Genomic DNA, 15378 nt, shown 5'->3' on the forward strand with positions numbered 1-15378 from the left:
ATTTAGTACCTTGAATACTATTCAGAACGCGTTTTTTTTAAATTGTGTCTATGTTATAAAAGATAAATGTGTAACGTTTATATGGTAATTCAAATTAAATAGTAGATTGTTGAAAAAAGATAAATGAAAAATGCATTTAAAACCTGATTATTATACAGAGATATAAAATCTTAAAAAATGTTGTAAGATACGTCTATTTCTTGAAATATAACCGATATGAATTATAGTATCTATATTACCGATATGAATCATAGTAGCGTTGTGAATGATGCTTTCGTAATTGACAACCGTCATAAACGTTTTAAACACTTATTTTTAAGGTTTCGGGACAAGTATGCATTGATAAATTGATTAAAAAATAGACAGTAAAACTAGTATATATTAAAATACGTACTTCACTAAAGCATTTCGTAAGTACATTCATTATACCATGCATTAAAAGGTATACACATTAACATGCCGTAGTTTATGTCAACAAAATATGTATGATATATTTTTAGCAATTTAAATAAACATACTTATAAAAAATATCTTTTAAATATAAAAGATTTCAAGGCACAGTTGTTTTAAGGGAAACAGTGCTATGGAAACAAATAAATATTGATATACATGGTAAGTTTGTAGTTCAACGTTAATAACTATCTATCAGCGGAGTCTAAACTACACATGTGCTGGGTTTATTGAGTTTGTTGATGGAATGTATGTTGTTATGAATCGGAATCATCTGTTACCAATCTTGATTGTCAGGTATTTGTTGGATTTATGATATTCACATAACCATAATATGCAATATGCCAGCTTGAATGTGTCATAGATACGCGAATAAGTTGAATCAGAAGCTTTTAATGGACACTTTTTTATTATTAAACTTGTCATAAGACAAGTCTATGGTAGAAATTTTTGTATGGGATACTTTTATGCATATCTAAAATAAATCTCAAGTGTATTTTTATCTACACCACTACAGCTTGGATTCGGACGAATTTGTTTGTAGCTCATGCACGGTAATTACCAATGTAAGTTTTGTATTATTGTCAGTTAAACACACATCATTTTTTACTTTCAGAATTATGACTTTTTATGAGTTTTGAATATATCTAAAGGTTATGTCTTCGTTGCACAATATTACTGCTCAAAGAGAAGTTAACGATATGGACAACACCTCAACTAATACAAATAATAACACGACGTCATTTGGAAGAAATGAAGCTTTGGCGAAAGTGGAAATCACCGTACTTGCGGCTATTCTATTCATGGCTGTTTTTGGAAACTTGATGATTATCGTAATTCATGTGTACAGGGAACGCAAACTTAACAGAATGCAACTTTTTATTGTCCATCTTGCGGCGGCTGACATTTTCGTTGGCCTTTTTCAAGTTCTCCCGCAGTTAATCAATGACATAACAGACAGATTCGATGGAAATAATTTTCTGTGTAAGCTGGTGAGCTACATTGAAGTGGGGACAATGTATAATTCTACATACGTGCTAATTATGACCGCTCTAGATCGTTACCTGTCTATATGTCATCCCCTAATGTCTCAGACGTGGACTTCGAAGCGCGTTCATGCTATGGTCGTCATTGCTTGGCTTCTCGCAGCAATATTCGCGTCACCGCAGTTATTAATTTTTTCCTATAAAAGACGGGAGAGCGACGGCGTGTACATATGCGGAGACAATTTTAACAGCAGCAATATGTGGCAAATGCAGACTTACATAACTTGGATTTTCCTCTCTGTTTACGCAGTTCCCTTTATAATTCTTACAGTGTGTTACTCGAAAATTTGCACGGTAGTGTGGATAAGCGTTAATGCCAAGGAAACCCACACTAGTAAATGCAAAAGGAAGCATTTGCTTCAAAACGGAGCGGGTAGTCAATCAAGCAGAACAAAGGCAGTACTTCATCTCCGCGCTCATTCTAATAAATTAACACAGTCTAAAATTAAGACCGTCAAATTGACATTGGCAGTCGTGATCTGCTTCATCGTATGTTGGGCACCGTTCTTCATAACCCAGATGTGGGCAGCTTACGACATCAACTCTCCTTATGACACAAGTTAGTAACATATATTTAATTATATTAGTGAGAACTGGATACCTTCTTTAATCCATTATGTATTCCAAAAATAATACTTAATATAAACGTAATGTCATTATACTTATACAAAAATAGCAAAATAGACAGAGTAAATATATTTATATCCAAGACGACGATATCCCTTAATAGGCGTATATTAAATAACACTTACTTCAGACTGACTGAAGGCGAAACATACTTAATGTGCATGCACTTCAAATTTATAACTTATACAACTAACTTATACGTAAGATTCACGTCATTGTACTCTAAAAGGGTGCGATGCAACGATGCAGATTACATGAAACATGTAAATTATCTTGCCACGTATTTGAACATCCTTCTCAACAATATGGTTTTGACATATGTGTCTTGTTCTGTACAAATTGGGAAGAATGCATGTGCGTAAAGTGTCGTCCCAGATTCGCCTGTGCAGTACGCACAGTCTAATCAGGGACGACACTTTCCGCTTTAATGGTATTTTTCGTTTCAAGGAAGTCCCCCCTTACCGAAAATCAAGTTTAGACTTAAAGTGTCGTCCCTGATTAGCCTGTGCGGACTGCACAGGCTAATCTGGGACGGCACTTTACGCACATGCATTAAGCCCAGTTTTCTCAGAACAAGGCTCATATATTCGCATTATTTTCAGGTCACGTGATGGTCATTACCTCGCTGCTAGCAAGTTTAAACTCCTGTACGAACCCTTGGATATACATGGTGTTTTCAAGTCGGTTGTGTAACAAACAGCAAGCAACACATTCTAACAAAACATGGCTTTCGACTGCCAATACATACGTCACAGAGGCCGGAAACAACACCATGCGCATGCGCAATATACTTACAGAGTCCCGTGCACTTAGTAGAACGAGTAATGTATAAATAGCTTAATTTAATCGAAAAAATGGGTACATTCGTAACTTGAACGATTCCTTTATATTTCATGCTAGAAGTCGAACAAGCAATCAATATCCCAAATCAATTATACTGTAATTAAATATTTAATGCAAACTGAATCATGTGCGATGAAAACAAGAAACGGGTTTTACGTTTCAAAACACACAATAAGATTGGTAAATAATGCTGTTGTTAAAATTATTTTTTTAATACATGCATACAATATAATTGTATTTCTTATAGAATCATTACGTTATCGTCTGAGGTTTGTGTATTGAATTTTTCGCATAGGATAGCAGATTATATGTCAAGTAGTTGAAGTTTTTAGAACGAATTGTGAATAGCCGTATTTTGTTGTTCATTTGCACTACATTTATTATCCATTTCATTATAAACGAATAGTTGCAAATGATATGAATATACAATGCTAAATGCAGGGATATGAATGTAAAGTAAATATGTGATTTGTCGTTTCCGCTATAAAATATTTCAGAATTGGGACAATTAATAAAGTGTGATTTATTTCATGAAATACAACTGTAATTTGCTTTTCGACTATCTGTCCCTTGTAAAATGTTGCGTAACCACGTACGCACATCCATTTGATGTCGTGCAAAATTAAACTATTACTATAAACAAGTTGAAGTTCTTTGAGAAATGTTATGGTGGATAAGAAAACATTGATTTACAATGCTTAATGTTTGTCCATTTTCTAGACGCAGATTTCTCAAGAGAGTGGGCAATGTTTATTCTACACACATTGCTTTATCCACGCATTATTAAGAAATGGCGCTCCTTGCTTCTTTCAACATGAGTTCGTATAATTTGCGTGGCAAAGAGATTATACCTTAAATTCAGACACAATCTAATTCTAATTAGTTTGATACACGTGCTACTTAAAGTAACATGCTTACAGTTGCTTCCTTATTTGCGGACAAAGGCTTAAAATATGTCTATTTTAGTTTGCATATTGATTAGAAACAAAAACCTGCACATTTAAATAGAACAACACATTTAAACATAACCCAGCAACCAAAAAAGTAATTTATGTTTAGAAAAATGAATCAAAAACATTTTTTTTTAAGATTTAGGACATAGATATAGCAACCACTAGTCTTGTTTTCAAACGTTTTAATAGCAAGTTTTATGGCTGTTCACCTTTTAAATAAATAATTTTTAAAATAGTAATCTTACAAATCTCTTGAATAGATGAAAGTAACTGCGTTTAAAGAAAAAACGTTTGAACATCAGAATAAATGTTATTATTAATTATTCGGAATCTTTATTTATCCTACAGCTAAATGATTTTATAGAACAAATACGACTCATAAAGAAAAGATAAGGTTTTCTTTATTGCTATTTTTAGATCCGGTTTATAGCAGTTATTTTTAGAACATGTACATAGGGACTACTTTTTTGGCCTTTCACCCCTGGTTAGAGGTCAAATGCAGTTAAGACTAGTAGACGATTTTACTTGTTAAATGTATCATAATTATTTATCATTGTATTGACCAAATAAAAAAAGAAAAATGTAGAATTTGTTTTTATTTTATTAAATTGTTATCAATGACAATAATCATAAGAATAAAATAAATCAATCACTATTACACACAAGTACTGTCGTCTGATTCAAAAAAAATATTGAGCAAGTGAAAATTCTAAACAGTAAAATAAAAATGTCATTTAACATTTTATGGGATGATATTATGGAAAATGACATGGAAGATGACTCACATTTTTTCGTGCCCAAATTTTTATTCGTACCCTTTTTTTCGTACCCAAATAGTTGTTCGTACCCTTTTTTTTTCGTTCCCTATATTTTTTCGTACTCTCATTTGTTTTCGTATCCCATTTTTTTTGTACCCACATTTTTTCGTACCCAATTTGTTTGTACCCACCTTTTTTTCGTACCCAAATTTTTTCGTACTCATTTGTTTGTACTCTAATGTTTTTCGTATCCATATTTTTTTGTACCTAATTTTTTTATTTGTACCCACTTTTTTCGTACCGAAATAGTTTTTCGTACCCTTAATTTGTTCGTAACGTTTTTTTCGTACTCAGATTTGTTTTCGTACTCAATTTTTTTTTCGTACCTAAATATTTTTTCGTACCATTTTTTTTTAGAAATAATCGATTTTCTATTTGATTTGATCCCTCCACTCATTCCATCCCGCGAAACCCTTAAGGTGTCGCAACTTTAGTGAAAATACTAATTTGGTTTTTAAGAATATTGAATTTTGGTTCCTTTCTAAGTTCTTTGATTTAAAACAAATAGTTTTTGAAGATACCAATTTTACTATGTAGATCACAACATATGTGTTTTCACATGGCTTATTATGCCCCCCTTCGAAGAAGAGGGGTATATTGTTTTGCTCATGTCGGTCTGTCCGTATGTCCGTCTGTATGTCCGTCCGTTTACCAGATGGTTTCTGGATGATAACTCAAGAACGCTTAGGCCTAGGATCATGAAACTTCATAGGTACATTGATCATGACTTCCAGATGACCCTTATTGATTTTGAGGTCACTAGGTCAAAGGTCAAGGTCACGGTGACCGGAAATAGTAAAATGGTTTCCGGATAATGACTCAAGAACGCTTAGGCCTAGGATCATGATTCTTCATAGGTACATTGATCATGACTCGCAGATGATACCTATTGATTTTCAGGTCACTAGGTCAAAGGTCAAGGTCATGATGACCCGAAATAGTAAAATGGTTTCCGGATGATAACTCAAGAACGCTTATGCCTAGGATCATGAAACTTCATAGGTACATTGACCATGACTCGCAGATGACCTCTGTTGATTTTCAGGTCACTAGATCAAAGGTCAAGGTCACGGTGACCCGAAATAGTAAAATGGTTTCCGGATGATAACTCAAAAACGCTTATGCCTAGGATCATGAAACATCATAGGTACATTGATCATGACTTCCAGATGATCCTTATTGATTTTGAGGTCACTAGGTCAAAGGTCAAGGTCACGGTGACCGGAAATAGTAAAATGGTTTCCGGATAATGACTCAAGAACGCTTAGGCCTAGGATCATGATACTTCATAGGTACATTGATCATGACTCGCAGATGACACCTATTGATTTTCAGGTCACTAGGTCAAAGGTCAATGTCATGATGACCCGAAATAGTAAAATGGTTTCCGGATGATAACTCAAGAACGCTTATGCCTAGGATCATGAAACTTCATAGGTACATTGATCATGACTCGCAGATGACCTCTATTGATTTTCAGGTCACTAGATCAAAGGTCAAGGTCACGGTGACCCGAAATAGTAAAATGGTTTCCGGATGATAACTCAAAAACGCTTATGCCTAGGATCATGAAACATCATAGGTACATTGATCATGACTTCCAGATGACCCTTATTGATTTTGAGGTCACTAGGTCAAAGGTCAAGGTCACGGTGACCGGAAATAGTAAAATGGTTTCCGGATAATGACTCAAGAACGCTTAGGCCTAGGATCATGATACTTCATAGGTACATTGATCATGACTCGCAAATGACCCTTATTGATTTTGTAGTCACTAGGTCAAAGGTCAAGGTCACGGTGACCGGAAATAGTAAAATGGTTTCCGGATAATGACTCAAGAACGCTTAGGCCTAGGATCATGATACTTCATAGGTACATTGATCATGACTCGCAGATGACCCTTATTGATTTTCAGGTCACTAGGTAAAAGTTCAAGGTCACGATGACCCGAAATAGTAAAATGGTTTCTGGATGATAATTAAAGAATGCTTACGCTTAGAATCATGAAACTGCACAGGTACATTGATCATGACTAGCAGATGACCCCTAATGACTTTCAGGTCACTAGGTCAAAGTTCAAGGTCACGGTGACTTGACACAGTAAAATGGTTTCCAGATGATAATTCAAGAAAGCTTATGCCTAGGATCATGAAACTTCAGAGGTACATTGATCATGACTGGCAGATGACCCCTATGGATTTCCAGGTCACTAAGTCAAAGATCAAGGTCACAGTGCCACAAAACGTATTCACACAATGGCTGCCACTACAACTGACAGCCCATTTTGGGGGCATGCATGTTTTACAAGCAGCCCTTGTTATGGCTTATTATGAAGTTATTTCTTCGTCATGAAAACATTTGATATTTGATTAATATTCAGTTTTCTTTCCATGAATATGAACGTCACGGTCAGTGTCACCATGATAAATAAAATCTGTCTTCACTCGTTTACTTAATTTTGAAAGAGGATTTTTTTTCTGAAATGTTTAAATGTACTTGGGAGTGTACAGTTATATTAATTGAATTCCTATGTGCTAAAACATGGTTTTGTGACATCGCCTGGTTTCTTGTTTAAATGGTACAGTTCATAAATTATAAGTTCATTTTGACCATGAACGCGGGCATATAGCAGTAGTCACACTTTATTTTTCGCTTGGGTCTGTCTGCTCAGATTTAGTTTAAGCTCTTTTTCTTTTTAATGCCTGAAATGATATTAATATTATGTTTGGTAATAAAGCTCAATGATCAAACAAGAATGGTATTGTCCATCCATTCTCCTTCTCCTTGGTAAAAAGACAAAGGTCAGTGTTTCTTTTGTTTTCAATTTTTTAATGGTCCATTCCTGGGAATATTGGTTTTAAGATAATGAATTGCCTATCTGATGAGCATATACTTGTGAGGCATGCTCACACTCTACAATAAATCTTTGTTTACTATTGTTTGTTGGTCAATACACAATGATGAAAAATTGTCTGTTATGGTGTTAGCCAGTGTCATTAATAACCAGGCATCATACAAACAAGAGGTTTTTAAGTGGGTTTCAATTCAAACAGAACTTAACTGTAGTATATACAGTAAAGCCAACGCGGATCAAACATCATCCTTGGTCACGCCAAGGCCAGAATGTTGGTACCCGGCGGCCGCGTCGTGTGTTCACGTGGCGTATCGCCGAGGCACGCGGCATCGATCCGAGTCTGTATTAACCTTGCGTACTTTCGCGGAATAAACCCGCCGCATACGTTCGTGGCGGATCGAGTGCAAAGATATACACCTACATGTACATTTGTGAAGCGTCGAAGCCTAGATTTACGCTACTTTAATAGTTATTATTTTCACGTTTTATTAAGCGGATATGATTTGTATTTGATGCTTTGTAGACTATTTATATAATTTCACGTCCTCAAATTTGACACGTAATGCGCCTTAACAAATTATCGTTGAATTAATTACGCACAACTGTAAATGTTTCGTTCAATTCTCACATGAGCATTATTCAATTCGTAATCCAAAACAAGCGTCCGAATGTTAATGCTAACACGACCTTGACAATTAAATTCTAGCGTCAAATAAACAGTGCTTTATCCTTTGTCTCCTTTGTCTCAAAAGCGGACGAAAATTATGCAGACATGTAGACCGTCGCATGGAAAATGTGGGTGTATTTTGTGTTGTATAAAAACATTAATATCACGTCAGGCGATTTACGCGTGTTCAGTGGAAAAACAAACGCCCCGATTGGATGTTATTTCATCGCATCTTTAAATAGAAACAAATGCACAATTTATTTGATACTTAAGAAAAATGGCGAATGTTTGTATTTCTTGAAATTCATGAGAACTTTTATTGTAAATATTTCCAGAATTTGCTTTAAACCTGGACTATACTGGATTATCAGGTTATAGCGAAAGGAAAACAAGTAAGTATGCAGTAATAGATACATTACATTTATTATGATTTTAAATATTAGTATAATTGTTCTTTTAAAATGTATTGACTAACTAATTAATTTAAAAAGCTTTTTATTTTATGATGCGCATCGACTCGGCTTGCCTCGGCGGACAGATGCAAAGCATCGCGGCAAAATCAGTCAGTGCCTTTTTTTAGCTCATCTATTTAAAATAAAAATGAGCTATTGTCATCATCTGAGGGTCGGCGTTTGCGTCGGAGTACGGTTAAGTTTTGTGTTTAGGTCTACTTTTCTCATAAAGTAACAAAGCTTTTGCATTCAAACATGGCACACTTACTAAATATCATGAGGAAACTAACCAGGCAAAGTTAGATAACTCTGGCTGGCATTTTGACAGAATTATGTGTCCTTTTTATGTTAAAAACAACTAAAAATTCGGTAAAGTTTTGGGTTTAGGTCCACTGTATTCTTGATGTATCAAAGCTATTGCTTTCATACTTACAACACTTACTTACTATCATAAGGGGACTGTGCAGGTAAAGTAATGTAACTCTGACTGGCATTTTGACATGATTTTGGCCCTTTTTATACTTAGAAAATTCAAAATTTGGTCAAGTTTTGTGTTAAGGTACACTTTATTCCTAAAGTGCCAGAGCTATTACTTTCATACTTATAACACGTTCTAACTATCATGAGGGGACTGTGCATGCAAAGTAATGTAACTCTGACTGGCATTTTACGGAATTATGGCCACTTTTATACTTAGAAAATTGAAGATTTGGTGAAGTGTTGTGTGTATGTCCTCTTTATTCCTAAAGTATCAAAGCTATTGCTTTCATTCTTGCAACCTTACTTACTATGAAAAGGTGGCTTTACAGGAAAAATATGTTACTCTGACTGGAATTGTGACAGAATTATCGCCCTTTTATACTCGTCGCAGTAAATTTCTTAGGTTTTGCATTTCAACAAAATTAAGATCCCCAGTAATAACATGACCAACTCGACTAAAATTATATTTTGAACTAGAACAATCACATGATATACGATGTGTTTTGTCTGGCCATTTGGAGATATTTTATATGCCTAAATTGAAAATGTATATCAACAATTATTGACACATTTAATTTATATTTTTGTTTGCATCCTTCAAGCAATTGTTTTATTATTCATTTAACATTGTATCGCTCAGGCAGTAATGGGTATGTCTTTTGCCAAAAGACCATTTTATGCATTAACAACGACATAAATACTAAATTTGTTTTTTTTTTACCAACGATCATTTTACAACAGAAATGCCCTCTGATTAATGTGATTGGACACATCCAGGAGCACGCCTACATTTGGTTTGACTGTACACACCATGGGCGCGAAGGGCACAGTTTTGAAAACATGCAAATAAAACATGTTTAATTGGAACGTAGTAGATGCATGTTTGAGGGAATTAAATTAACAATCTATCTAAAATTTATTGTTTTAGAAGTACGGCAATACACATGTATGAGTTGTATTACGATTTGTTTGGTTATTTAATGTGCTACTTTATAAATCAATTGTATAGATGAGTTTGTATTTTTCAATACGAATTTTAATATGGTATATATATACATGTGAAACAAGACTATAAGAGTGAATGATTGTTTTCTTCATTCATGGAAAACAACTCTATTAATGAGATACGGGACAAGTCAATTACCGGTTAAAAACCATTTTCGTTGGGATCAGATCCATGCGACAGCCTGTTCTAAAAACTTAAAACTCTTAAATCAGCACTCATTCCTCCAAATCAGCTGTTAATTACTGAATGATGCCATATTTTTGATTTTTTTACGTGAGGGAACACGAGTTTACATTGATGTTGACTATGAAAACAGCAAAACAGAGCAACATTTATAATCATCTTCTTAAAAGAAGTTTATGTAAATATTGCCAAGTATATTTTGTTTATTTGTGCCGAGATTTATATGCTCTTGTACGTATGTCTGGGCTCTGGAGGCCAGTTTATTGATGTTTCGACTGTCTAAGGCAAACATTTTTGAGATTTTTTGAGTGTTTTCAGAATGCCTCAAAGACATTAATGTGTTCACTTATAGCATTGATTTATTGCGTTTGTGTGAGGTAATGCAAAACTCCCTTTTATCATACATGTGGCAGGTTGTAAAAAAGTTTTATTTAAGTCACATGAAGTGCTTGCAATTTATTATTAAATTCAAATGTTTAAGGTTATATTATTCGTGTTTGATAAACTGATGTCTCGAATGCCAATATAATTCTCTCGGCTAGATAATTTAAATGTGCCCAACGATAAACGGATGTAGTAATTTAACGAAACAATCTCCTGCATGACTCTTCATTAAACGTGACTTATAGTGTTACATGTTCTTGATTATATTTTGTGAAAATACACAATTAAGCAGACCAGAAATAGTAAAATATTAAAGTTTAAAGTTGATGAAGAATTGTTGTAAAAGCAATTGTTAGGCAAGTAAATATTTATGTTATTTTCTAACTTAAGATGTATTAAACAAGTATATACCTCCCAAGATTGAAGAACAAAGTCCTATAAAAAGTTAAAGTCTGACGCGCCTAATCAAGTCCTACAGCAATACGTCGGACGTTCCAAATCTATGTTTTCCAAATGTGGCATAGCATTCGAATGAAAAATATATGTCAGACTTCACCAAAGGAAATGTTTTCAGGCACAGCTTGACAACACCGCGAAAGGGGGTTCATGCTTAAGGTGATAACCCTTTTGTGAGTTAAAACAAACAACCGTCTGCATGTTCTTTATCAACGTCTGCTCTACTTGAGATTATTAAACCACATTCATTTTTATACCTGTTTTGTTCTTATATTGATTTCCTACAATTCATTTACATAGACCCGTCGCGATTTAATATACGAATGCAACTTGTCCGTTTATTCATGTAGGCATGTTTGCATAGGCATATATCGGCGATCTTAAACACGCTATTTAACTACCTATTGTATGTTGCATCCAGTGTTCTTTGCGCATGTTAAATATTCTTCAAAAAGAAATATTTTTATGTTAGTAATTGCACATGCATGTATTCAAATGATTGATGACCGAAACAAATGGCTTGATTTAACTGTTAATAAACTAATGCAAATAAACAGTTCATATGTCTTTGTAAAAAGCATGCAAACAATATACTTCATTTACAGATTAGCGTCTTCCTCATTGAAAGCGTGGGATTTAATGTTTCAATAAATAAAATGTTGCTGAATAAAAACCTTAATAGTGCAGATAACGTTGGGATTTTTAATTTTGATTATACAATTTTTAGTGTTTTTTTACAAATATGTCAAACCCCTTAATGAAAACAAAGTGTGTATGATGAAAATGTTTGGGATAAATCAGTATTGATCTTTGGCAAGTATAGCTATTGTAATACACCTCTTTGTAGAAAACGTGTTTCCTGATGTCTGAGCGCTGATGTCTGAACAGATTACTGAGTAGCATAGTTTTACAGCAAACATCATATAAGTCAAGGTTGGCCACACAATGTTGTAAAACCGTTACGAGTTGATGTAAGAAAAGTCTGGTTATTGTGTGTCGCATTTCAATGGCAACAAAGTGACATACAATAAAGGTTCGAAAATCTGATTAAGTTGTGAAGCAAACCATTAATCTAACTCATATATTGTGTAAGCGTCTATACTTTAATAGCTGTTAAGCGCTTTAGTGATATGATTGGTCGTTATCAGAATGCAAATTAAAGTTTGATCACTGGTTACAAGCGCTTGTGAAAATATCGAGCGTCGTATAATACTGATCAGAAAATCTAGCATTGTAGAAACACTCCTATGGAAGTTAATGTCCATCGGTACCGATGCATTAGAAATAGCCTGTGTTGAACTATTTTTTCATTTGTCATTGATAAAACACTGTGTGTGGTCGTGTTGTAACAAGCAGATAAGATTGATTTCATATAGAGTGTCATTTATTTCCCAGTGGTAATTATTATTCTTATGGTAACCAGTAACAATACTCAGCTGTAAGGCTAGGACATTAAGACATACATTTTAAGTTTATCAGCTCCAGCTGTATATATTTGTTAAACTCCTGCTTTGGTTTTTGAAAAATGCCAAAACATATTGTATCATGAATATCGTGTCTACTTGGTTTTAATTATAGGTATTTAGCTTGTATTTTTGACATGTGTTTGGGGCCACTATGTGAGATCAATTACTAGGACTATAAGAATGACGAGAAACTTCACGCATGCCTTTTGTATCATCATTTTTGGTCTCTGAAACAATTAAAAGGCTCATTACTCTGCCATGTAGTTAAGAAGAATTATTTTCTTTCACTCTTGGAAATTTTGGGTAAATTGTTTAGGCTCGCAACAACTTCATATCTCTATCTGTACTTACGATATTGACATAAAACTACATATTTGTTTGTTTTTTTAAGCAATCACGTTTTAAGACTAATTATTAAACGAGCCTTATGGCGTGATTACGCCCCTGTTGTACTTAGAGAAAAGTCAGGTTACGATGCAAGGTGAAATTCATTGGAAGTCAAGAAACAAGGTCCATACATCTGTTTTCGTGCAACAACTTTCTTTATTAGCATTTTGGACAAGTTGGGTAAAGGTTATTTTGCCTAACATAGAAAATTGGTTTGGGCTCAATGACGTTAGCGTAGTTGAAGATTTGCTTAAAACTTAATTAATTTAACTTAATTCATTGTAAAATACTTGAAAATCACTTTTTTGGTCTGTTCATTTTTCTGTTCTGGTCCTGGCTCAAGTAACATCATTTATGAAGGGGGTGTCATTATACTGCTGCGTTTGCTGTTGTAAGTGCTGAATATATGACAAAGCCATTATCTGTGTTGCTTCTTATTGCTGTTGTTGATTATGACACATGCCACTGTCAATTATTATGGTTGCAGTTATACTGACACTATTGACTGTTGCTATATATGTTGCTGCTGCTGATAATGGCAGTGATGTTAACACTGCTACAATTGATACTAAATTGACACTTGCTGTCATTTTTTTTCCGCTGATTATAGCATTGCTGTAGACGCTGCTGATGTCAATTATACCGTGACATTTGTATACCATTGATTATGTTGCTCCTGATGCTGATTATGACAATGCTTTTAACTCTGCTGCTGTTGTTGACGCCTCTGGTATTATTACCTTTAATGTTGTCACTGTCGCCACTGCTTCTACTATAACGTGCTATTGCGAAATTTTAGTGTTTTCTGTTGTGCATTACTCCAAATTAAAAGCTCAACATTTAATGAAAAAACAAAATTGAGTTCTCACTTCAAATGGCTTTTCATACCCGCTGCATCGGAGACTTTTTGTGGAATTCCACACCTTGTGCAGTGCAAACTAGTGCCAGTTTGACGACAATTACTATCAATAAGTGTATATAATATGAACAAATTAAACCATATAAGAAAGCAAGATAGTTCTATTTTTATTTATGTGCTCAAATTAATGCTATTAAGTGGTTACAATGCTTTTTTCTATTCATTATAGATTCATTTTGTTTTTGTTTTCTGTAGAGCAATTGTAATCTAATAAAGTAAGGGCTGGGAAGCAAAACTCAGCTAAAAGGCAGTTATTATATATCATTTGTGAAAGAAAATGATCTATTCTGATGTAAGATTGCAAACTGTCATTATGACACAACATCAAAAAGGTCTAATAAGAAAGAATTAGTTTGCATACTGTCACGGACCATATCAAATCATTGGCATACTGAGTAAACATACTAGATCACCTCACTAGTCTGCACATAGCAGTATTTCCCTCTACGTATATAGGTGAGCTAAAGGCCTTTAAGCCCTCTTGTTTCAACAATAGACATTATTTCCAGAATCATTATGTGCACCTTTTACTGTTTAGCAGACTTGATAAAACTTTCACAATTGAATTTGTAAATGATTGTTGATGAACAACTTTTGAATTTATTATCCTCTGAAGTTGGCATTAAGATGTGTCTGACATTTTTTACTAGTCGAATAGAGTTGAACTGATATTTTAAAGTAATGCCTACCAAAATCTTTTATCTGGTAAGTTATTCGTAACTTATGTAGAAATCTGTTTGCTATTGTCATGTAAACTGCATATCAGACATAAGTCATTCGCTTCTATCAAAGATCAAGTATTTACTACCAGGGCAAAAGTTTGAGCAATTATTTTCATGTCTGGGCCGTATCTCTTACAACATTTAAAGGTTTGTCATAGCCATGTTTGTGTTATTGGGATGATTTGAAGATAACATAAGTAAGGCACGCTTATGGTCAATGTAATACTTCAAGGTCAACGTTTTAGCCTCTATTTTTGTGTCTGGTGTATACATCATATACCGATTGAATGGTTTTCATGAAACTTGTCTTTAATTATTAGGCCATTGAGATAATGAGCATTTTGACTCAGTCACGTTGGCTGGAGGTGAAGGTCATACGTAAAAAGTTATGTTCCTGTCTATTCTATATTCATTTTACCAATTGAAGGATTTTCAACAAACTTTTCAACAACAAAAGATAGATCATTAGGATGATATGATTAAGGCATTAGAGCTGCAACGATTCGATCCGATTCATCGAAAATAGATTTGAAATGCTTCGATTCGATTACGAAACCAACCATACCAAATTCGATTCGATTCTTTAACATATATACATATATATACATAGATACGAAAAGCGCGCTGTATTCTGACTATTGATACAGGAAGGAGTAGGTTTTATC

General features: G+C 34.1%; 1 protein-coding gene across 1 annotated transcript in view; it reads left to right on the forward strand.

The window, feature by feature from the left end:
- The first annotated feature begins 1151 nt into the window (after positions 1-1151).
- LOC127849134 (annetocin receptor-like) overlaps positions 1152-15378 on the forward strand; it is a 23258-nt gene continuing 9031 nt past the window's right edge. The window contains exons 1-2 of the mRNA XM_052381855.1: positions 1152-2055; positions 2726-2803. Of these exons, the coding sequence (XP_052237815.1) occupies positions 1152-2055; positions 2726-2803 (982 nt within the window). The remainder of the gene's footprint in view (positions 2056-2725; positions 2804-15378) is intronic.

The sequence above is a fragment of the Dreissena polymorpha genome, chromosome 10, assembly GCF_020536995.1.
Source record: "Dreissena polymorpha isolate Duluth1 chromosome 10, UMN_Dpol_1.0, whole genome shotgun sequence".
Classification (NCBI taxonomy): Eukaryota; Metazoa; Mollusca; class Bivalvia; order Myida; family Dreissenidae; genus Dreissena; species Dreissena polymorpha.